The sequence below is a fragment of the Ursus maritimus genome, unplaced genomic scaffold (assembly GCF_017311325.1).
Source record: "Ursus maritimus isolate PB19 unplaced genomic scaffold, ASM1731132v1 scaffold_7, whole genome shotgun sequence".
Taxonomy (NCBI): Eukaryota; Metazoa; Chordata; class Mammalia; order Carnivora; family Ursidae; genus Ursus; species Ursus maritimus.
Window position 1 is genome coordinate 14893979 of NW_024426885.1, and position 24947 is coordinate 14918925.

At 37.4% G+C, this 24947-nt stretch overlaps 1 protein-coding gene across 1 annotated transcript in view; it reads right to left on the minus strand.

Moving 5' to 3' along the window:
* The window catches only part of ATRNL1 (attractin like 1), a 756768-nt gene that overhangs the window by 92199 nt on the left and 639622 nt on the right, over positions 1 to 24947 (minus strand). The window contains exon 28 of the mRNA XM_040623807.1: positions 10270 to 10384. Coding sequence (XP_040479741.1) covers positions 10270 to 10384 — 115 coding nt within the window. The remainder of the gene's footprint in view (positions 1 to 10269; positions 10385 to 24947) is intronic.

Consider the following 24947-nt stretch of genomic DNA (forward strand, 5'->3'; position numbering starts at 1 on the left):
AAAAAAAAAACAAAAAAAAAAAAGAGAGAGAGAGAGAACAAAAGAAAATGGGATCAAATTGCAGTGAAGACTGTTAAATAACAGAACGAATTAGTCCCAGAAGTTATGGGCATGCCTTTTGGGAAAGTCTCTATAAACAGTTTGTCCAAGATGATTCTGGACAGGGTCACCAGCTGTGGCTGCAAGCCATTGGATGAGCCAGATGTCATTTCAGTGCCCTTCCTATCTCTGTGTTTCTGCAATTGTATAATATTATGCATAAATAGAGTAATACCAAATTACCCCATTTATACATTTTATGTATCTATTAATATGGACAACAATTTCCTTTCCATTTTACCAGTAAAGTTTTGAATACAAATGTGACTCAGCCTCTCCCCATTACAGCTCTACATTCAGAGCTAACTGCCTCGCAGAACACTTAAGGAGTCATTTTTCATTATGATGGTGAGCAAGGGGAAAGCAGATGGCACAGTCATGTTATTGATTTGATGATCCTTGCCTGGCTTGTTGAATAAATGGAACTGAATGTATGGTCACTGCATCCAGACTTTTAGGGCCTTCAAGGTTCAGTTCAAATTATGTCAGACAGCAGGTTCAGGGGCTATGAATTCATTTATTCCCCCAAGGCTTCTAAATGATAATTCCAGAGACCAAGTAGAACTTCTCAAACTACTTCTTTGGAGTCATGCTCTTGAAGAAGCAGATGAGCTCTTTCTTAAGTTTTGTCAATGCTTTATCTGCATGACCACTCTGAACTTGCTGCCCATCAGTTATGGATGTAGACCCAGCTTACATGGGCTATGCTCATTGGCAAGTGATACTGTGGCTAAAAGGAAGCAACTTATTCATCCTGGAGAGGACCATTAACTCTTTCCCTGAAAGTACTTAGAGAGAGATGATTCTGGCCTTAAGTGGTTAATGTTGTTATCATCAATGTTCACCTTTTTTTAGAGTTAAAACCCTACTACCATTGGTGCTGGCTCCTCCACTGGGCCTTTCATTAAGAATGAAGGGAAGGTCACATTTGAAGATGCCTTTGGTAGGTTTTATGACACCATTTTACAGTAAATGATAGGACATTAAATCAGCCATCAGTATAACATGGAAGTTTTATCAAAACTCGAATGTACTCCTTTCAAATGAAAGGCTAAGGGGCCATTGGCTCTTTGGAGTGGTCACCAGGAAAAATATTTATGTGAAAAGAAGAAATTCCCACAGCCCTCGACCCACATTTTCTTAGCATTTTATCAGTTTGCTGGTAAGGAGACATTTTCTCAAGCCACTTAATTTTCCTTTTTGGATCTAGGGAATTCATTTTCGTCTGCCATTTCTGGGCCCTGGTGAGGGAAGGTGTGTAGTCCTGCCTTCTGGCAACAAGGGGATTATTACTGTGGTCTTCTCTTGTCAGGTTTTACAACATGGCATAATAAACATGAGGTAGGGGTAAACTCTCTCCTTCCACGAGAGATCCAGAGACTTTGGTTCTAGTCCCCACTGAGCTACAAGCTTAACAAATCTCTCCCTGTCTCTGGCTCTCAGGTTTGCCTTTCTTTCTTTCTTTCTTTCTTTCTTTCTTTCTTTCTTTCTTTCTTTCTTTCTTTCTTTCTTTCTTTCTTTCTTTCTTTCTTTCTTTCTTTCTTTCTTTCTTTCTTTCTTTCTTTCTTTCCTTTTTCTCCCTTTCTTTCTTTCTTTCTTTCTTTCTTTCTTCTTTCTTTCTTTCTTTCTTTCTTTCTTTCTTTCTTTCTTTCTTTCTTTCCTTTTTCTCCTTCCTCCCTCCCTCCCTCTCCATCCCTCCCTCCCTCTTCTTCCTCCCTTCCTTCCTTCCTTCCTTCCTTCCTTCCTTCCTTCCTTCCCAAAATGCAGGATAGAAGTAGATGGTTTCTAAGTCCATTTCTAAAGTTCCAAAACTTCCAAAATTCTCTGACACTCAGGATTATCCATCTATCCTTGTTAAAGGCAGGTGTCCTTCTGTTAAATTCTCCTAAATGTATGTAAAGCAGGACTATTTAATTCATGACCAATTAAAAGTGAAACATCTTACTAACTGGAAGTTTTATATAGAGACCATGGTGTCAGCCAGCATAGGAAATACTGGTGGGCTGATTTAGGCTTTAAATTTTATTCATACCTGCAAAATTCTTATTTCGTTGTTTTGTTGCTTTGAAGGCAGTTTTACTTATTCCAGACAAATTTTGATTTTCCCCTTTGGCTTTGTAAGTTGAGTTGTTGAGTTGCTTATTTTTTCCTATTTTTCTCTTTGACCACAGTAATTATTTACCACTCAATTCTATAAATACCTTAACAGAGTGGCAGGTAGGGAGAAGAAAAAGAAAAGAAAAATGTGTTGGCCATGCTTTCAGTGGTGGGGGTCTCATTTTTCATGTCATAAATTCTGACTTTTCATGTGAGTTTGTTTCTAATTGCTCTATCTTGAGAGTATTTGAGTTAACTTCCAGGCTGTTTCACTCACTTCTAGAGCATGTTTAATTAGCCATGTTCACTATTCTTCATGTTTCTTGTCCTTATTTTCTTCTTTGTTCCTTTTGCACATTAATCAATTTCTCTCAATTAACAATGGCACAAAGAAAAAATTAAAATCTCATATGGGAGGACCATGGCATGCCACTTCACAGCGACACTGGGCAGGGAAAGAAAAAGCTTGCATCATCCCTCAAAGCGCATAGCTAATGGCCTTTGACCATAACCAACCCCACTCCTCACTATCCCCATGGGGGAAAAAAAAGATTTGGATAGAGCATTATAGTGTGAGAATTTCTGGTTTTAAATTCTGGCTCAATAACTTATTTACTATGTGTTTATAGGAAAGTGTGGTTAACCTCTGTCAGTTTATTTTTCTCATCTGTGAAAGAAAAGTGGTAATATATACTTTATAGGGTGATGATAATTCAAAGAATGGTAATGAACATAGAGCAGAGTCACAACAAATGATATGTGTTAATAATAAGTACAACAGCAATTGATAATTTTTATTTGCCAGATGCATTTTGTGAGGTCCTGACTATAACTAATATGTAGACATTTATTCCATAAGATTCAAAGTTATTTTTCTGGTCTACATATAACTAATATGTAGACATTTATTCCATAAGATTCAAAGTTATTTTTCTGGTCATAAAGGGTGGAAACTAGCTGTGCTCTTCCAAAATGAAATAACATGATTTTGTAAAAATTATTATCCACAAAATAAATCAACGTTCAAATCATAAAAAATAGAATAAGTTTATGACAGGTTTAGTACATGCTACATTGGAAATAGAAAGTGCCTTATTGTCTCTGTCATATTCCCCTAATATTCTGATTTTCTTTGAACCTTAAACCTAAGCAACTATGTTTTAATATTTTTTAATCAAAGATACAATGTTGAGCTTGATTTTGTCCCCAAGATATGTAACTTGAATCCTACATGAATCATACATACATAAAATCCAGTCTCAAAGATTATGGGCATGAAGTAAAATTATAACTAGTAAATTGTACATTTGTATAGTATATAACTACATATTTTCTACATATTTTTGGTGAGGAAGTTCTATCATTTAAGAATAATTTTATTTATCAATTAAATATTTATCAAGCAATTACTAAGTACCAAAAACTTGTTAGCAACTGGGGATCCGAAGACAAAATCAGACACAGCCACTGCCCTCAAGGAGCTTACTACCTGGGAAGACAGTTAAGGAAAGTACACAGTGACTCTGATACATGTTAGGAGGCAGTAAAGAATTGAACCAGTAAATCCTGTAGGACTTCAAGGAGAGTGAGGTCGCATTTATATGCAGGGAACTGAAGGCTTCATGGAAGAGGAACTGGCTTTTGAGCTGGGCTTTGGAAACAGGCAGCTAGGAGGGAGAGCGCATCTCAGAGTGCACTCAGAGAACAGCAGTGCACATGCCAGACAACACGTACACTCGCGGAATCATAGGCAGAAACATACATGTGGAATCACAGGCCTGGCAGCAATCATAAAAATATACCATGTGGTCACCTTCCTTATTTTATAGATGAGAAAACTGAGGGCCCAAGAGGTTAAAAAAGCTGCTCAAGGGCGGGCTTGCCTGTGGTGCTCTGCAGGTAGGCGCTGGCAAGGATTCTGTGGATGGACGCCAAACCTGAAAGAAGGCTGCAGAGAGGCTGAAGAGGACCTCACGCCCCAGACTAAGTGTCTGGACTCACTTCAACAGGCAATAAAACGCCAGCAAAGGCTTATGAGGAAGAGAGAGATATGATTAGAATTGTGCTCTCTTTTGGCAGAAGTCCAGTGAGAGCAGCCAGTGCCCAGATGAAAACTGGAGACAGGAAGAATGGCAAAAACAAGATGTCTACTCTATCTGCCACAGGGGTAAAAAATCTAAAGATCTTTGTGATGATTTGGATGTAAAATGGGAGAAAGAGAGAAGAAGGCAAGCAACTCCTGGATCTCAAACTTGAGCCATTGTGAAATGAACTTTACAGAAACAGTAGGGAAGTAGGTGGTGGTAACAGGGAGAGAGTCAAGGAAGAGTGAACTTATGCCTAATGAGCAGCAAATCTAGGTTGTGATGCTGGTACTCAACAGGTGAGCAGTGTTGGCTGGAGATCCGGAGTCAGGAGTTAGCTCCCCTGTGAGTGGAGAGAGCACGACCCTCAAGGGACAGGGTGGGGAAGGATGAGAGGTTGGCTGAAGGATTCGAGGCAGATGAGGCAGACTAAGAACAGAGGGGAGGGGCTCTACATCCATCATCTCTAAGTAGGTGCTTGAGGTAGATCCAGGCACACCAGAGGGGAGAGTTTCCAGAAGCTGAAGAGGCGCAGTGGGGATTATTCAACCATCAAGCAGAACAGAGACATGGTGGCAAGTGAGAACAGAGGAAAGGGCATCTGAATGACTGTTTGTCATTTTGTTACTCCCTTAGAATGACACTAATCTTTGTAACTGTATAACTCTCTCTTAAAGCACTGTCTACTCTGTGTCCATAGCGCCTAACACAATTTGCATTTGCCATTACCGGTTTATTTGCATGACTATTTATTTTGTGTCTGTCTCCACATAGGCTATAACCGCTAAAGGGGCGGGAACTCTTTTGTATTTGTTTTTGTTCACTACTATACATCCAATGCCTGGCATGTAACAGACATGTTTAAATATTTCTCAAATGAATAAAGGTAGTACAAGAAGATTCACAATAACAATATAACTATATTTTGGATAGAAGATAAAATTATTTCCTTCTATTGATCTGTGGGTCTTTTTAATAGCAGGTGTGTTTTGACACAGTCATGTTTATTAACAAACACCTCAGGTGTTTGCTCTTTGTTGTTCTCTGGGTTCTCTAATTTTATAGTTTATTTTTCCATGAAATGCCTCCTTTTTTCTTTCTTCTTTATGAAGACACATATGATGTTTGTAAATAACATTCGGATTTGAGGTTAAAAAAGTAACTACCATGCCAGATTTTGTATAATGAAGTCTTGATATGGTTCAGTAGTTTTGTTTCTTATTTCAGCCACCTCTAACAGAGAGAGTGCTATAAGATTAGATCAACAGGTGTGTTTCTACAAGTGTGAAGATACAGTGGCGAAGTTATGGAAGGAAAATAGAGAGTCTTAAGGGACAGGAAAACTCAGAAGCTTCTGGAAAATGTGAATTAGCTTTAAAAACTGGTTTCAGAGGAAAAGAGTCCCACACTGAGAACCTGTAGACCTGGAGTCTGTTCCCGGTCCATCTCTGGAAATGCAGAGGACCTTCTACATTTCACTGGTGCTGTGGGATAATAATAGCTACGCTCCAGAATCATTAAGAGGGTTAAGCCAATCACTGTAGGGAAAGCACCTGATACAATGATCAGAATTACTAGTTCCCTTTCTCCCACCTCTTTTTCATTTAATAAACCAAGGTCTCTTTTTTGTCATCATTATCCATGACACCGTGAGTAGACTATCATTTTAAATATTATACAATATTCTAGATTTTTCAAAATAATCGGGTCATCCTGCCCAAACTCCGAAGCCTAAAAGAAAAAAATTCAAAGCCTTAGACTTTCTACAGTATTCTTTTCGGTAATGTTAGACTCAATCAAATGGTGAGGCAAGATCAGGGCAAACTTTTACTTTTAGTTGAAGCACATAGCCACATTGGCTGTGGACATCTGGGTCCCCGGGATTTTTAATCCAGTGAGAAGACTTAATTTGCTTCTTATTAGTTAGAATCCATAAACTATGAAATTCATAATCTTCCATCACAAAGTGACAGCAATCATTATCATTTTCAATTTATGCTTTTGAAGAGCTCTATTTACTTTGTCCACATTTCATCTTAATGTGACTCTAAAACGCTTGGAGACCTTGCCGTCCAAGGTGATTGGAGACATGCTTGGTTGTTTAGTGTCATGCAGCAATTACTCAGTGGGCCCTGTTTTCATGGGGATGTCAGTCCTTCAACCACTCTGAGGTCAGTAGAGAAAGTAGTGTATAGTGTATAAACGTCAACAGCAGAAATCATACATTAACCCAAGGAGTCTGGCGTGGTTGGCAGTAGCTTCTCATGAAGAATAGAGTAATGAAGCAGCAGGTTTCCACGGTGGGGGAGCTGGGAACCTAATTAGTCCAGTTCCAGGAATGCCAAAAAGCCTATTTAATATCTTTTGCTCTTACTCTTCTAAGCCACCTAGAGGGAGAATTGCTCACAAACACCTAAATTCATTACGTTAAAAAAAAAAAAAAAAAAAAAAGATTAGTGCATGGGGTAATCTGAGGGATGAATCTGCAGTTTTTCTTTTGACCTCTGTGAAGATGAAAGCCACGGAAAGGACTTCACACCCTTATCACTTGCTAAGAATTCCTAAAATATTTTCTGGTGGAAAGAGAATAAATTCCAAAGACAATGTCATATTTTACATTTAAAAAAATTACTAGGTGCTGCTGAAGACAGAGGGCTAAAAAACTGGCACCCGTGTGTCTCTGCATCATTTATTCGTCAGTGTGACATTCAGCTTCAGAGAGAAAAGACCACCATGCTCCTCATGTGCTTCTACCTTCTCTTTATGCCCAAACTTACCCTGTCTTCAGGGCTTTTACTCATGGTAATGAAGAGTGCCTTAGGAAAAGCATCACTCTACACTTGGAAAGCTGCGTTTCAAAAAAGGACCTCGTAAAAAAATTTGAGACTGGACTAAGGACTGCCAGAGAACTTTTCATCTGAGGAATAAGACTTATTAGTCATTGAATAGGTATGCTAATGTCTGGAGACAAAAGTCGCTCAAGAGCCCGGAGAAGGCTCCTGGTACCGTGTTCATCCCATAGTGGGGATGGGGTCCGGAGTCGATCCATGAAGCTCCTTCTCTATCACCATCATCATCAAAAGTATTTATGAACTGCTCTCTGCGTGTAGGGCACTGTGATAAGCACAGGCACATAGATGGACTTCCTGTAAAGATGTGAGATAAACCAAACTCTACAAATGAGAATAACCAATGTCAACATTTCCTTTCCAAGAGCTGATACGGTTCTCGAATGATCACTGGAATGCATTTCTTCTCAAATAGTGGATGGTACTATGTTAAGTTTTAATTGCCTGTGTATACACCAAGTATCTTGATGAAGAGTAAAAAAATTAGTCGTTTATTTGTATGTTGTTGTCAGTATTTGCCTTGTTCAGGGAAAACGGAGACGTGACCATTAGAAAATTTCTCTCTACAAACACTGCCTGTTTGTTTGTTTGTTTTTGGTTTGGTTGTGAAGCCAGGAGTTTTTTTTTTTTAATTGTTTCCCAATATCTTACTATAAAAATTTCAAACATGCAGCAAAGTGGAATTTTAACGACACTATTTCCACCACCTAGATTCTACCATTAACATTTACTTTACTTGCTTTATAACATATCTGTTCATCCACCCATCCTACTATCCATACATCAATATCATGCTTCTGATGCATTTCAAAGTAGTCTGCAGCCAGCAGATAATACTATATTTTGAAGTAGACTCAAAGAGTGTTCCTTATCCTATAAAATACCTAGAAAACATTTATTACTTTAAAAAAAAAACAAAGAACAAGCTCACCCTGAATTATGCACACAGATATTCCACATTGTTCATCTATAGGCTCTGTAAAAAGTACGGTAAGTTAACTCAGGGTTGTCTACCTTTATCAACTCTATAGACTTTTCAGTACTCCCCCAAATGTTGGGCTTGGTGAAGACATGGGCTATGGATTATAGAGAAATAAGCTCTCTGCTACAGATTATCAGGGAAAATTACCTGGCATGTTAGCAATCAGTATTTTTTTTTCTCTTTCTTTCTTTCTCTCTTTCTTTCTTTCTTTCTTTCTTTCTTTCTTTCTTTCTTTCTTTCTTCTTTTTCTTTCTTTCCTCTTTCTTTCCTCTTTCTTTCTTTTTCTTTCTTTCTTTCTTTCTTTCTTTCTTTCTTTCTTTCTTTCTTTCTTTCTTTCTTTTTCTTTCTTTCTCTTTACACTCTAGTACTTTCCTAATTATTCCTTGAGTGTAGAAATAGATTTCTATGCCTCAGTTCCCTCATTTACAAAGTGGGTTTTATAATACTGATTGCACAGGCTTGTCATGAGGATCAAATGTGAAAGATAAGACAACACTTTGGAAAGAGTAGAGCACTACGCACATCTAAGATAGCATCAGCCTTAGTAATCATAATGCATCCGTAATAAAACACAGCTGACACAAGGGTCCACACAGCTACTTGGTTCTTTCAAATCAGTCAAAAAGATTTCAGAGGTTAAAGGGACAGAGTATTGGCAGTTGCCTTCACTCTGCCCATCAGTACGTCATCTTGTCAAGGATCTAGAAGAACCTTGGTGTATAACACATAGACTTGTTTTCATTAGTGAAGTGTTTGTTTTGGAAATCATCCCAGCCCTAAAACAATCCTTCCATTAGCTGGGCACGGTACCTATAATTATCCATCTTATCTGACCTGTGCCAAGCTATTCTACCTACTACATCTCATTTACTTTTACCTCGCTCTCCTGAAAGAAGAGCATGGAATTCACTCAACATATGAGAAAGTAAAGAGAATGCTTAGTTCTTTGAATAAAGACCTACAAATAAATTTTGGGCAGAAGTTCCTGCAACAAGATATCGTCAGTTACCATAAATAATTTTTAAGTGATGGAAACCCTCTGTCTCCATATGGGAAAAACTCTGCTACGTGAATATCTTAAGTTTACAGGGGATAAAGTAATGTAGCTTCCATTTTTGTGTCGGGTTGGATACAAATCAAGAAAGTGAGAAGCAAGGTCAGCGCTAGCTAGGGAACCAAGAAAAGATAAAATAAGCAGGGAGGCGAGCTCAGCATCAGTTACTCTTACTGAGAATTTGTCAGATCTCTGGCACTTTTTGCCTAAGGGGAATTGAAAAGAAAGACAGATTTGAAATTACCCTTACCCTCAAAAAGCATCCATTTCATAAGAGTTGGACAGAGCAAATAATCGGAGATGGAAAACTTACACATTGTAAGTAAATGGAAGAGAATATGTAAAAAGAGAGGAATAAGCATGATTTGTGATTTAATTACAAGTTATACTCAACATTGTGCGTGTGTACAATGTGAACAACATCATAGCAACGAGAAGACTTCTAATAGGACACATACAGTTACCCCCAAATTCAAAAGATGCTTTTCACGTAGGAAAAAGAGAATCAGAGGCAAAGGCTGGCTGGGCCATCTGAGGGGAAGTGTTCCCTGGCCCATGAGCTTTACGGGTCTGGTGCTGATAACAAGAACATATATTAAATATACTGAGATGGTGGCATCAAGCTGTCATCCTCTGACACCACTACACATTCCAAACATGCAAGTTAACTCCTTAATTTGGTTCCATATTTACAAAGCACACTTCTAATCACATATATAATTTGGCATCCTATGCGACACACATACTGGGGAAAAAATAAGCAGCCCAAAGGGGTCAAAAACTTGTTTGCCATGCTAGTGAGATTTCTCACTGTAGTTACAACAACAAATTTGGGTGTGTGTGTGAACACACATACACATGTATATTATACACAAACATACACACATATTTAACATGTGGTTTTAAGAGAAACACTGGCAAATCTGTTTATAGCAATGCAGATTTCTAGATGTTTTGGTAAAAGTTTGCATTCTAATAAATTCTACCATGCTTTAAATTAGAACCATGTAAATATCCTCACCATGCTGCTTGATAGTACTGTTTATTTCTGCTGTCTAGTCTACATGTTTTGCTGAACTGCTGAGAGCACCACTCTCATCTTACCTGACTGTCCAGGAGGAGGGGCACCTGACGATCCTCGCGGTAGACAAAGAAACACAGTCAGAACAGCAGCTCTGTTCCCAGCACATGGTTCAATGGCTATGGGTTTGGGTGCTCCCTGAAAAAGAAAACCCAATTTTAAATTTGCATAATTGACAGGACACTGCTATTTTATTTTTCTCCTACCTATGCTTCAGTCAGCTAAACTGTACACTCCTAGTGGACGGGGACACACGATGTCTCATTTTCTAATAGTTCAACTGAATATTTTCTCATAGTAATACAGTGGTTTTGTAGTGGTGGTCATTAACATTTAGAAGACTTTTTTCTTGAGGAATTAAATATTGGTACATATTTTTTAAAAGTACTCTTTGTTCTATTTTCAGCTTGTTTTTTTTCAATACTTTATTTTTAATTATTATTTTTTTTAATAATAATATTTTTTATTATATTATGGTAGTCACCATACAGTACATCCCTAGTTTTTGATGTAAGGTTCCATGATTCATTAGTTGTGTATAACACCCAGGGCACCATGCAATACGTGCCCTCCTTACTACCCCTCACCAGCCTATCCCATTTCCCCACCCCCCTCCCCTCTGAAGCCCTCAGTTTTTAAATTATTTTTGAACTATTTTTTAAATAATTGTTATAGGATTATCTTTAATTACTTATTTATATTTTAAATTCACATATAACGTATTATTGGTTTCAGAGGTACAGGTCTGTGATTCATCAGTCTTATATAATACCCAGTGCTCATTACATCACATGTATGTGATGTAGACTATATTTTTTAGAGCGGTTCTAGGTTCACAGTAAAAGTGAGAGGGAGGTACAAGACTTCCCCTACACACTTTTCCCTAACATATGCATAGCCTCCTACATCATCAATTGCCCGCACCTGAGAGGTGTATTTGTTACAATGGATGAACATGCAGTGACACATCATACTCATCAGAGGTCCACAGTTCACATTAGGGTTCACTCTCGTGTTATAGTCTATGGGTTTGGACAAATATAAATGACATGTATCCACCAATACAGTATCACAGAGTATATTCACTGCCTAAAAATCCTCTGTGCTCCACCTATTCGTACCTTCCTCACTACCCAAATCCTGGCAACCACTGATCTTCGTACCAGCTCCATAGTTTTGCCTTCTCCAGAATGTCATATAGTTGGAATCACAGAATTCAGCCGTTTCAGGTTGACTTCTTTCACTTAGTAATAAATATGCACTTAAGGTTCCTCCATGTCTTCTCATTCCTTTTTAACGCTGAATAACATTCCATTGTCTGGCTGTACCACAGTTTATTTATCCATTCACCTTCTGAAGGACATCTTGGATGCTTCCGAATTTCCACAATTAAAAATAAAGCTACTATACGGAGTACCTGGGTGGCTCAGTCAGTGAAGTGTCCAACTCTTGACTTTGGCTCAGGTCATGATCTCAGGGTCATAAGATGGAGCCCCACACCGTGTCCCATGCTGGGCATGGAGCCTGCTTAAGATTCTCTCTCTTCCTCTGCCCCTTCCCCTGATTTGCATGTGTTCTCTTTAAAAATATAAATAAATAAAATAAATAAAGCTACTATAAACATCCGTGTGGAAGCTTTTGTGTGAACATAACTTTTCAACTCCATTGGGTAAATATCAAGGAGTGTGACTGCTGGATCATATAGTAGAAGGACGTTTAATTCTTTAAGAACCCATCAACTGTCTTCCAATGTGGCTGTACCATTTTGCAATATCACCAGCAATGAATAAGAGCTCCTCTTGCTCTACCTCTTCACCAACATTTGGTGGTGTCAGTGTTCCAGATTTGGGCCATTCTCATAGGTGTGCAGTGGCATCTCGTTGTTTTACTTTGAATTCCCTCTGATGATATATGATATGAAGCATCTTTTCATTGCTTATTTGCTGTTCTGTATGTCTCTTTTGGTGAGGTATCTATTAAGGTCTTTCGCTCACTTTTAATTGGTTCGTTTCTTATTGTTGAGATTAAAGAGTTCTTTGTATGTTTTGGAAAGCAGTTCTTTATCAGATGTCTCCTTTGCAAATATTTTCTCCCAGTTTGTGGTTTGTCTCCCATTCTCTTGATATTGTCTTCTGAAGAGCAGAAGTTTTTGATTTTGATGAATTCCAGCTTAGTAGTTATTTCTTTCACAGATTGTGCTTTTGGTGTTGTATCTAAAAAGTCATCACCATACACCAGGTCATCCAGGTTTTCTTCCAGGTTATTGTTAGGACTCTTATAGTTTTGCAGCTTACATTTAGGTCTATGATCCATTTTGAGTTAATTTTTGTGAAGAGTACAAGATTCATTTTTTTTGCATTATGTTCAGTTGTTCCAGAACCATTTCTTTAAAAGACTATCTTTGCTTCATTGCCTTGCCTTTGATCCTTTGACAAAGACCAACTGACTATATTTATGTGGGTCTATTTCTGCACTCTATTCTGTTCCATTGATCTAATTGTCTATTCTTTCACCAATACTACCTGTCTTGATTACTGTAGGTATATAGTAAGCCTTGAAGTTGGGTAGTGTCAGGCCTCCCGACTTCAATACTGTGTTGGCTATTCTGGGTCTTTTGCCTCTCCATATAAAATTTAGAGTCAGTTTGTAGATATTCACAAAATAACCTGCTGGCATTTTGATTGGGATTGCTTTGAATCTATAGATCAGGGTGGGAAGAACTGACATCTTGACAATATTGATTATTCATATTCATGAACACAGAATATCTTTACCTTTATTTAGTTTTTTAATTTTATTCATCAGAGTTTTGTAGTTTTCCTTATGCAGATCTTGTACATATTTTGTTAGATTTATACCTAAGTATTTCATTTTGAGGGGCAGTAGTATAAATGCTATTAAAATGCTATTAATTTTAAATTCTACTTGTTCATTGCTGGTATGTAGGAAGGCAACTGACTTGTATTTTAACCTTATATTTGCAAACTTGCTATAATTGCTGATCATTTCAGGAGTATTGTTGTTGATTCTTCTGGATTTTTCTACATAGAAAATCATGTCATGTATAAATATAGTTTCATTTCTTGCATCCCAATCTGTATACCTTTTATTTCTTTTTATTGTCATAATGCATTAGCTACAACTTCCAGTACAGCGTTGAAAAGGAGTGGTGAGAAGGGAGCATCCTTACCTTGTACTTGATCTTAGTGGAAATGTTTCAAGTTCTCACCATTAAGCATGATATTAGCTGTAGGTTTTTTGCAGATATTCTTCATCAAGTTAAGGAAGTTCTCCTCTATTCTTAGTTTACTGAGAGTTTTTATACAGTTTTTATAGGAAAAGTAGGCTAAAGACTTGATTATTTTCTTTTTTTTTCTTTTTAAGATTTTATTTCTTTATTCTACAGAGATAGAGACAGTCAGCGAGAGAGGGAACACAAGCAGGGGGAATGGGAGAGGAAGAAGCAGGCTCATAGTGGTGGAGCCTGATGTGGGGCTCGATCCCGGAACGCCGGGATCACGCCCTGAGCCGAAGGCAGACGCTTAACCGCTGTGCCACCCAGGCGCCCCAAGACTTGATTATTTTCTTTATCAATTTTCAAAATAATTATTTGCTAGCATTCTCCAAACATGACAATTTATATTATCATTATAAATTTATACTTTTAATATTTCTGACGTGTTTCAATTGATAGGAGTTATAGTTTTGATATTGTTAGTTTTGTTAATTGTTCAAATTGTACTATCTTTGAACAATGAGAATGTCTTCAAATTGGCTCCTGAGTTCTTCTGACATGACCACAAAAGCCTTTGGTAGCTTCCTTGTCTTTTGCCTGTCCCAGACCTGTAATCAGATATTTCTCTAAGGAAGCTTGCAGAGAAGTGATATTAACTCCAGACATAAGAGGTATTTATTGCTACTGGGCTGGCCATTGTTCTAGGAAGTTTCAGGCAACAGAGCTCAGTGTCAAAAATTGGATTTCCAAAGGAGCAGACTCCCTGGGAGACAGAGTTAGCAAGCAGAGGTTTTTATGGTCAAAAAAAAAAGTAGAAGGAAAAGGAAGGAAGCCTCATTAGACAGAGGGAAAGGGCTGAACTGAGGTGCAAGGCCAAGGGGAGACCTGGAGAGCCGGAGTGATCTTTCAACGATCAAGTTGGGCTAGGAGGGCCAGGCTCTTATACTCCCTCAAAGATCAGTTCTTACATATCATTGCCCTTGGGAAGGGTCATGATCTTGGACGAGGTGGCTCTCTGCTGTTGTGGTAATACCTGAAGGGGCTGACAGCTGAAGATAGTCAACAGCATTCCCAGAACCCGAGCATCATGTCTTCAATGAAGGTGGATTTGTGTAAAGAATTTTGTTAAAGAGGAAAAATATACCGTGAATTCATAATGATATTGCCTATTCAAATTTAATTTGTTTTATTTAACTTCTTTGAGTTTTCGTTTCTCTTCTCTCTTACATTAAAAATCTTGATACCCAGTAATATTGATAGTTACGTGTATGCTATAACACAATTTAAATATAGTATTATATATTATATATGACGATACAATTAATTAAAATTGACTTCTCTGTAGTTTTTGTTTTGTTTTGTTTTTGTCTTAAGGATCCTACTAAGAATATACTGCATGTTTAAAATCACTTGGAAAAAAATAAAATAAAATCATTTGAAAGGTCCTCTCTGTGTGGTTTTGCCACTGATTCCATCCCAATTTAGGTAAGTTTGTGAATGCAGAGGTTGATTGTTTTGAGGGATTGTTCCCTTTTCCATTTTTATTTAATATCGCTTTATAATTTTAAGACATTGAAATGGTTCTAGGGTCAGATCTAAAAATTAAGTTCACTTAGAGAGGTTTACCATCCACCCTTGTTCCCTTCATGCTGTTCCCTTTTTAGGCAAGTAAGTTTTTGTGCTGATATAAGTTCTCAAATCCTTGAGTAAATATCAAGGAGTATGACTGCTGGATTGTATGGTGCCCATCATTTTAGCACCAAATCCTGGCACAAAAGAGATGTGCTGACATTTGAATAAATGAATGCATGTCACTCTATTTGTCTGTGAACCACAAAGTTATGCAACTTTTGTTGCTTTCTCATTATTGTTTCCTGCCACCGATGATACACTACACAATACAGTTTATATAATTAAATTTTCACAACCCAAAATATTTTGTTACTATATCTTTAATATCACTTCAGTGAAACACGTATGTCATAATCACCAACTAAGGCATTTGTATAAATAATATGACCTTAGGAATAGAGTAAATGAAAATAATGATAACGATTATAGTAGTAATAGCTAGTATTGTATTAAGTACTTACTATGAATTAGGTAGTCCAAATTCTTTACATACAATAGCTTATTTAAATCTTACAGTAAGAACGCTGAAGCAAAGTTAAAACTACCTATTCAAATGTATATAACTAGGAAGTAGCAGAGCTGAGATTTATTCTCAGGCAGGCTGCCTCCTGCGTCCATCATCTTCACCACACAGTGTAGTTTATCATATGTGTGCATGTACAAACAAACGTGCACCCGCACACGTGTACACAAACACATGTGCAAGCACACAGGTATGCGAACACACATATTCCATGCACACATGTGTGGACACAAACATGCACAAGGAATTTAGGGGTAAATAGAATGTCACCTCTGAAACAGTGAGATATCATTTTAGCATAGGAAAGGTGAATTTGGGGGCGCCTGGGTGGCACAGCAGTTAAGCGTCTGCCTTCGGCTCAGGGCGTGATCCTGGCGTTATGGGATCGAGCCCCACATCAGGCTCCTCCGCTATGAGCCTGCTTCTTCCTCTCCCACTCCCCCTGCTTGTGTTCCCTCTCTCGCTGGCTGTCTCTATCTCTGTCGAATAAATAAAATCTTTAAAAAAAAAAAAAAGGAAAGGTGAATTGGGCTACTTCCCTGAAAAACCTACAAGTGAGACATGGCTGACATGTCAAGGCAACATCTATGCATGAAGACAAAATCAAAGAAAAAAAGGCCACTGGTTTAATGATTAGAACAAACGATTTGTTTGGTCTTTTTTGTTGATTGTATTTGAACTTTTCAGAAGAAATACAGACATATGTAGTCATTCACCAAGAATATTTTAGAATACTGCCATTTCCAGAAAGTTTAACGAGGCATTAAATATAAAATATGTCCCCTTTCGTGTAAAACTTAGACTGAAATTTCTGGTGACAACAGTTTTATGTGGTTATAAAGGATTTCTCCTTTATAGCAACATAAATCTCATGCTTTAAAATTATTCTCATACAGATACATTTTGGGGGTTTTCAATATAAAGGTGAAAGTGGCCATGATGGCAGAAGTAAAGGGCATAAAAACCTTCCAGGAATATGCTGTGAGCCATGTTGCAATACTTGTATCAAGTTACATGATCTACGGTTTTACACTTTAAAGCTTACATTTAATTTAACAGACTTATTTTTGAAAATGTTAAGTCAAAATCAGCATAAGTACATAGATATTCTCCCATGATGTAAATATTTAGAGAATAGGCTTGTCATATTCCAAGGCTAACAGAAAAATACTATGAATGTTTTGAACCATATTTCTAGGCTTCTGAAATTTATTCTAATTTAATAAATGCAAAGTATATGGAAAGGTCAATTGGTTAAAATATACTAGGAGAAAATAAAATGAATTCAGGTTTAAATAATGGTGAAATACCAGAAATATCAAAATCCTCTTTAATATACCTAAGAAATACTTATCCTCTCTACCATCAGGCAAGGTTTTCTTTGTTGTTTTGTTTTTAAGCTCTCAATGGGATAATTGGAACTATTCAAAATATCCAAATTTATGTTAAAATATTTGATTACAAAAATGAGAAGAAAGTAAGTTTATGATTACAACAAAATAAAACAAAACAATAACAAAAACAGTTGAGAAACAGTGGTTCATGGTTTAGGGGGTTTAGAAAAACAGGAAACAATTTGAGAGTACATCGGTTGATTGTGTTGTTGGGCTACCTTTCTGCTATTAATGCCAAAAGTACCAACTGAGAGAAAAATTAGCAAAAAATACCGTAAATTTCAGGTAGAAAATGGCTTAATTATTTAACGTCAGAGAATCAGCAAGAGATGAAGAGTGTAGTAAAATATCTTGACCACAGAAAAGGAATTATGTTTGTATACAAGCCACTTCTGTAAAAGCGTCCTTACAATAATTCCCTACTCTTAATTCTGCTGCAATTGTACAGAAAACATTCAGAAATTTCTTTATATTGATAAACTATAAGAAAAGAGATTATAATTCCATTTTAAAATCAAATTGGCTTACAACTTCTATTTTGGCTCTAAAATTTTCATAAAAGGATATTAGCAAAAATATGAATTATTCATTATGTTAAAAATATTAGTGACTAGCACAGCTCTTCGACGCTTCTGACAAGAATTCACATAACTTAAAAAATTATTTCCAAAGAATTTGTGGCAAATCTCACTTTCAACAAAGAATTTTAAAGAAAAAAAAGAAAAAAAACCCCAATTTATAGCACTTGATTTTTGCAACAGAAAATAGCAAAACCCTAAGAACAATATTTCTGATACCTTGACGTTTGCCAGTTGTTTAGCAATAGATACATAACCATGAATCAAAATCATTTCACAATGACATAACATGTTCACTGAACTGTGCAATTTATCATGCATTTTCCATGGCTGCCTTTGAAAGAGATAAGGCATGGGTTTGTTTGCCCATAGCACTCAGAGACTGTGATTTACTTTCAGGCAGTTTCGTATTTGTTGTATCATAAGAAGCTGGTGTTAGACCATGCCAGAAAATATCATTGACAGTTATATAATTAGCAGTCCTTGTTTATTAAGCACACAGCATTTTTAGAGTGAAAGAGACTTGTTTTGTTCACTCTAGTGTTTTTGAAATTATTGTACTCATATTTTCAAGTTCTCGTTTTTAGAGGCAACAATTCTGTGTTATCTCTTTTCATTTTTCAGCTATTGAAGACAAGCAAATTACCAGAGAAACGTCTGGAATCATAGGGATTTCCAAGGCGACAGTTCTTAAAATTTATAATGACTGAAAAGAAATATTCTGAAAGTGAGGCCACCATCTGACGTAGCCTGGGAAACTGGTACTTGAAGAATCATGGGATGTCTGGAAGATCAATGGGCAAAGTGGGCTACATATTTGTTCCTTCCTCCATTGGCCCACTCGAAGAGTTAGTACATGAATGAGTGATTCACTTCCAGAAGTCACACTGAAGTCCCATCACTGGAAACCCTCACCCCAGTGGCTGAGGATTTAACAGAATTATTTGATGTCCTTGGACTAGTCCTAAAAATTTAAGTAGTCTAATACTCTAGGCCCCAGAAGATTAAAAAAAAAAATGTTTCCTTCTCAAAAACGTTCACTAGTTTCAAAGTAAGGCTGCAGACTCAAATTTCCTGAAGGCCCAGGTAGGTAATTTAATACCTGTTACCTATTAACATTTCTTAAATGCTCACGATATGCCTTGTGCTGTGCTACATGTTTACATGAGTTTAACCTTACTCCATGAGCTAGGAACTATTCCCATTTTACAGATAATGAAACTGAAGCTCAGAGAGTTGAAGGAACGTAATTAGAGTTGTAGACCTAATAGGTGACAAAGCCATGATTTGGAACAATGTAACCTATCTTCTGAGCTTGTATGCCTAACCACTCTGCATTATGCCTATAGTAGGTAAGAAGACTGTCTTAACTTCCAGAATAAGACAACAAAAAGTAGTGGGTACTACAGCGAACTGGAAAGTATAAGAGTTCTTTAAAGACATTCAATCTCAAAATTGTTGCTGTCAAAAGAAGACATCTATGGGCCAAAATGGTCTGATGGCTGGTCCTTGGTGATCTCTGTAACATGGAGTCCAAAATGGCATTTCAGGATGGCCGTGCTCTTGTCAAACATCATCTTTTATTCAGCACAAGCTCTGTGTTTTAGTTAATGTAAGTTTCACTATTCAACAACTGTGCCCAGGGTTTCCAGAATCTGTGCCGTCTTCACTCATAACATCCCTACTGTCTAGGAGATCTTTCTTATAGGCCTCTAATTTTTCTAAAATTATTCATCCCTCACAGAAAACTCATCCATGAATCCTTCCTAGGTCTGAGGTATTGAGTCTCTCTCCCTTAGTCCTTTAATTGCACCTTTTATGGCCCTCCCCATTTTCCACCTTGACTGACACTCATAAATACCCTATCATCCCATTGGAACAATCTCTTTGAGGATAGGCCCAGTTTCTTATTCATCCCCATTGTCCCTGCACTTACTCTCTCTCTTTGAAATGCCTAAGCATGGTGCCTGTGCCACCTTTGGGGACTTATGTCTCCCACTCTTTTACTCTAGCTATTGATGCATATGTCATATGTCTCTGTTAGATTCCTGCTCCACCAAGCCAGATATCATGTTGGATTCCTCTTTGCTTTTCCTATACCATTTATTAGGGTACATGTTTCACATGATAAGTGAGTGAATCAAAGAATAAATGAAATTGACATGGTAGCCTGATCACTTTCTCCAAATACATTAAGGGGATAATAAAACATTGAAAAATAATATTAACTAACATTCGTTGAGTACTTACTAGGTTTCAAGTGCTGTGTTAAGCATTTTACATGCATTATTACATTATTTTCTATTTTATAAGATGAAGAATTTAAGATTCAGAAAGGTCAGATAATATTCTCAGGGTGACACAGTGAGGGAGGGGCAGATCCAGGGACAGACTGAAACTCATATCTGTCTGATTCTAGTATCTTGGTTTTTAAGCACCTTATGATACTGCTAAAAATACAGCTTAAGAAGACAAAGAATATCTCATTCCTTCAGCTTGGCCATTAATGTAGGAAGGAACTTAAGATACCCCTTTTAAAAGTCACATGCATGCACCTGCCTCATTCCTGACCAGGGTTCAGAAAACTAGAGTCTTGGACCAGCTCTGCTACCATGTATTTGTGTGATACTGGGCACGTTGCTAAGTCAATTTCACCAACTGAAAAATGAACGAATAGGTTGTATGATTTACAACATTTAACATTCTGTGACTATGATTTATGGACAATCTCCAAAATGTGTGACATACCAATACCTAATACTTTGTCTAAGTACAGTGAAATTTGAAATTTCCAATCTTAAGTCATTTTTTTCTTGTTCAGTTACTTTAAATGACACATCTAATTTTTAAAGCACATTATTATACCATATGATGAATACATCACATAAGACTAAATGGCCACCATCGCATGCCAAAAAAGCAATTAGAAAATTGAATCAAGAAATTAAGGATTAATGTGGATATGTTATACCTGTCAGCAGTAATAAGTGTTTTGACAAGGACAGAATAAAGTCTGACAGTATGCACAAATACTAATCTGATATATGAGTGAAATATTAAAAATGCAAACAACTGCACATTAATCACTCTAACATTTCCCTACTAAACCACTTTTAATGCTATTCTTATCAGAATCCATCTATAAATAAAAATAAGTCTTTTCAACAGCTTGCACAACTTGGTATTTGCAGTTTAATGAGTGTTTATATTGATATGAAATTTAGTTTTTAGTCACATTAGTAAAATAGAATTAATTTACTGAGCATAGAATTAAGTCAGCCTGATGGCTTGGCTTACAGCTAATCAAGGGCGTTGATTCCATAAGATCAACAAATACCAAGACTCCAGAACTCAAGCACAGATTCTCTGATTTCATTGTTTACACTTGGGAAAAACAGAAGTGAAAATCATATTCCTTCCTTATTTACTATTTGCTCTGCTTGAAATGATAAAGGGAAAAAACACATTAGCTAGCTTTACTCACTAAGAGAAGAATTCATATTAATAAAAGAAATTAAGTTGATGGACACTGTCAAAACCAGGGTTAAACTGCATTAGAAGCAAATTCAAAGAGAATAAAGTATTACATGTGGGAGTAGGTAAAGGAATAAAACATAATATTCACGGCATCAGTATGCTGCTCTTGAGATTCCAAAGGTATTCCAATCGTAAGCTTAATTTTCATATTGTACCAAATATTTTTTCCTTTGTTGAAATGCCTCCATGTTCGATCTCTGTTCAAAATCTCTCACTACACACACACACACACACACATACACACAAACACAAACACACACACGTTTATATCTATAGTATAATATCTGGTTTAACTGAGCTTTGCAGTTATTTTAATTGTGTGGCACTGACTCGGGGAGCGAAGAGGCTGGTTGTGATCACAGCAGTTTTATTACTGATTTTTGAACAGGTAGTTAGGTCCCAGAAAATGAGGATATTATCTCATTTGGAGATACTATGTAATCATGCTTTGCCCTGAGTTGGTCAATAAATATGAATGTTAATAGGAGGTGACTTTGAACATATTATCTTTAAAGTTAATTCCAGATAGTATTTAGGAAAAATTTGCCAACCTGCACTTTTCTCCAGTGCAAAAAGCAACCTATCCACTATACTTCATGTATTTATTTCAAAATTGGGACCATCCTTTTTGACCTCAGAAAGTGTTAAGTGTGAGAGACAAATGTGCCTGCCAAATCAATTGACTTCCTGTCTTGCTGAAGTCCAGCCCTGTGCTTTTGTACAGGCCATTCCACACCTAGACTACTTGCCAACATCTACCATTTCTGGAAGATCTGGCTCAAAACTCACCTGCAAGAAGCCATCCCAGGTCATCCTAGGCCACTCCAAGACCGCCTCACTCAACTTTCTCTCAGTAAGTGGAGTTAGGGCACCTGGGTGGCTCAGTTGTTTAAGTGTCCGACTTTTGATTTCTGCTTAGGTCATGGTCTCAGGGTCGTGGGATCAAGCCCTGTGACGGACTCCATGCTCAGCGTAAAGTCTGCTTGAGAGTCTCTCCCTCTGCCCCTCCCCCACCCGGCTCATTCTCTCTAAATAAATAAATAAATAAATAAAACCTTTACAAATAATAATTAGGAGTAAATCATTTTCCCTATCACAACCACTGAAGGGAAGTGTAATGTGGTTAAGGGAAAAACCTTTAGTAACCACTGCCTGTTTCAGGGTGTGACTTCGGTCAAATTACAACCTCTCTGTGCCTCAAGTTTCTCATCTAGAAAATGGAATAACTATACCTTCCTCATAGTGTTGTTATGAAGATTAAAAAATTTGCTCTCTATCTCTCTATATCTATACATCTTAGGGCAGAGACAATATTTTTTTAAATCTCTGTTAATGATTTGAAATGGATTTATTAAGAAATTCAGCCTCCAGGAGAGAATTTTATTGATGGCTTATAGAGTGGGGAAAATTGGATCTCAATGCCGAATTTCCTGTCATGTCACATCAACACTGCCACTGAAAATCTGCCTGTTTTCCCTGCTTTGATCAGGGTGCCTGATCTGACCGAGAGCATTACGTGCTACACAGAGCAGACTTTCCCTGGCACCTAAGACTGTGCTGTTCAATAAATGTTTCATGGATAAATGGGTATTTGCTCTTTCTTTTTCAAATTGTGCACAAGGTAAATCTCTAAATTTAGTGGCAAAAGCACAAACAAAAGCTCAATCTATCACAGCTAGATGTAAACCAGCAGGAAAGTTGGAAAATCAAGATCTTGATATTACCCTCTAGGCTGGTCCACTGCAAAACACATTACGTTATTAACACAAGATGTGACCTTAGCCATGCAACTGATAGATCAACTCAATGTAACAGGTAACTGTGCTAGGCCCCCTGCTGGCAAGTGGGGGTAGAGTGCTACACAGGCCCAGGGCCTGCCCTGGTGGCGCTTCCCTTAGGGCAGTCAAGATCAACTATGACTAAGAGCTAAACCCGCTCACAGAGTTATGCACAGACACTTGGGGGTGGTAGAGGAGGGAGTCTCCTGGGGAAGGATTTTACCTGGCAGGGGATGGCTAGGAGTTCATTAGGAGAACGAGGAAGGATGGAGATTTCTAGGAGAAGGACAAGCATGAATGCAGAAGTAAAAGACACATTAGCTTATTTGGGAAATTGGGAGAAGTTCATTGGGGATAGAGCCTAGGAAATGTTCCGTAGGCAGGGATAAGAAGAGGCCAGATAGAAACACTGGGACCCTCTGTGAAACAGGCCCCTCAGCAGCCCCTCAGCACACTTCCTGGCTGGGATGACTGAGATCATCACAACTTGCCTAGAAACGCATGCTCAGATGCTCAGATGGGACCTGACAAAGGCATGTAGTGGGTCTCTGTGTGACCTTCATTAGGACATGGTGCAAATCATCCCAAATGGACATCAGCAAACCTCTCTCTGTCAGGAACTCACAGTGCTCTTTTATTAAACTATTGGTCAAATCTGTTATACCAAGTGAACATTAAATTAAAACATTTATTTCTGAAACTTCAATCATAAAACTAAATCAAGAAGCACTGTGAAAACGAACTGTCAGCAGAAAGAATAAAAGTGCAGACAAGGCAATATTCTTAATGAGGAATCAAATGTTAATAGATCCAGCATAATAAATGACTTTCTACTATGATTATTAAACCAATCACAGCCTATTATAAGTAACAAAAGCATGGACAAAATTCTGAGTGGAAGAGCTTATTTGACTTGTTACAAAAACATGTATGCAATTACAATACAGTAAAATCTACCTGGATTTCTTAGACAGTGAGTCATTATGGCAGAGTTTTCCCAGAAAGCTGAACGTTAACCCTGTAAGGACCAAGACTTTGCTATTTTAGGGTGTTTTTTTTTTCTTTTAAGTATGTGTGAAATCTGTTAAAATAAATACCCATTTCCCTTCTTTTTAACCAGACTAGAATAGACTAAACATAATTTAACATTGTCTTGCTGTCTCATGATCACCATTTTGAATATCAGTTTTCACAATATGCTGAAGATACATGGAGTTGCAGACGTATGCATGAATATGTACATTATAGCTACGGCTCCAGGGGTTTCTTTTCTTCTTCTTTTTCTTTTTTTTTCACCAAAAAGCCACCAATGCCAGCTTCCTTTTTGCTTATTTGTCTCTATATAAGGCAACCTGAAGACTACATGGCCGCCAGTGGCTAACACAACCTCTTTTCTGTAAAGCTCATCAATAATGCAAACACTGAAGTGACCTTCCTTTCAAGGAGCTTTCTCATCCCCCCCAATATCTATACCCTGCTGCTATCTGTGTGCCATGGCCCGTCAGCATTATTCAAAGCCCTGATGCTTTTCTATACCACCAGTCGTATGGACATCTTCTTGACAGTATGTAACATTCCTCTTCCATCCCTTGAAGTTTGTGGGCAGGGTAGCCTTTCTAATATAAATAATTTTGGCATAATGTTTGGGAGTAATCTTATTATAAAGTCTAGATATATTCATCAGGCCCAAATGCCTTTACTGTACATAAAGCAGACTTAGGTTCAAATCATATGGGATCTTAGGCAAATTATTTAACTTTACTATGCCTCATGCTCTTCATATGGAAAATAGAATTTATAACACTAATCCTGCAAAGTTACTCTGAAGATGATAAAGGATAACATAGGAGTACGGTATTTAGCATAGTGCCTGGCAAAAAACAGGTGTTTAAATTTTTATATTAGGTCAAATCATTTGCAAACACAATTTTTTAAGTCAAGTCCAACTGAATATCAGCTATGTTATCTGTTCCACCTTAAAACTCCCCTCTTCCCCTCCGTTCTGGTGATTCATGGCAGTGTAG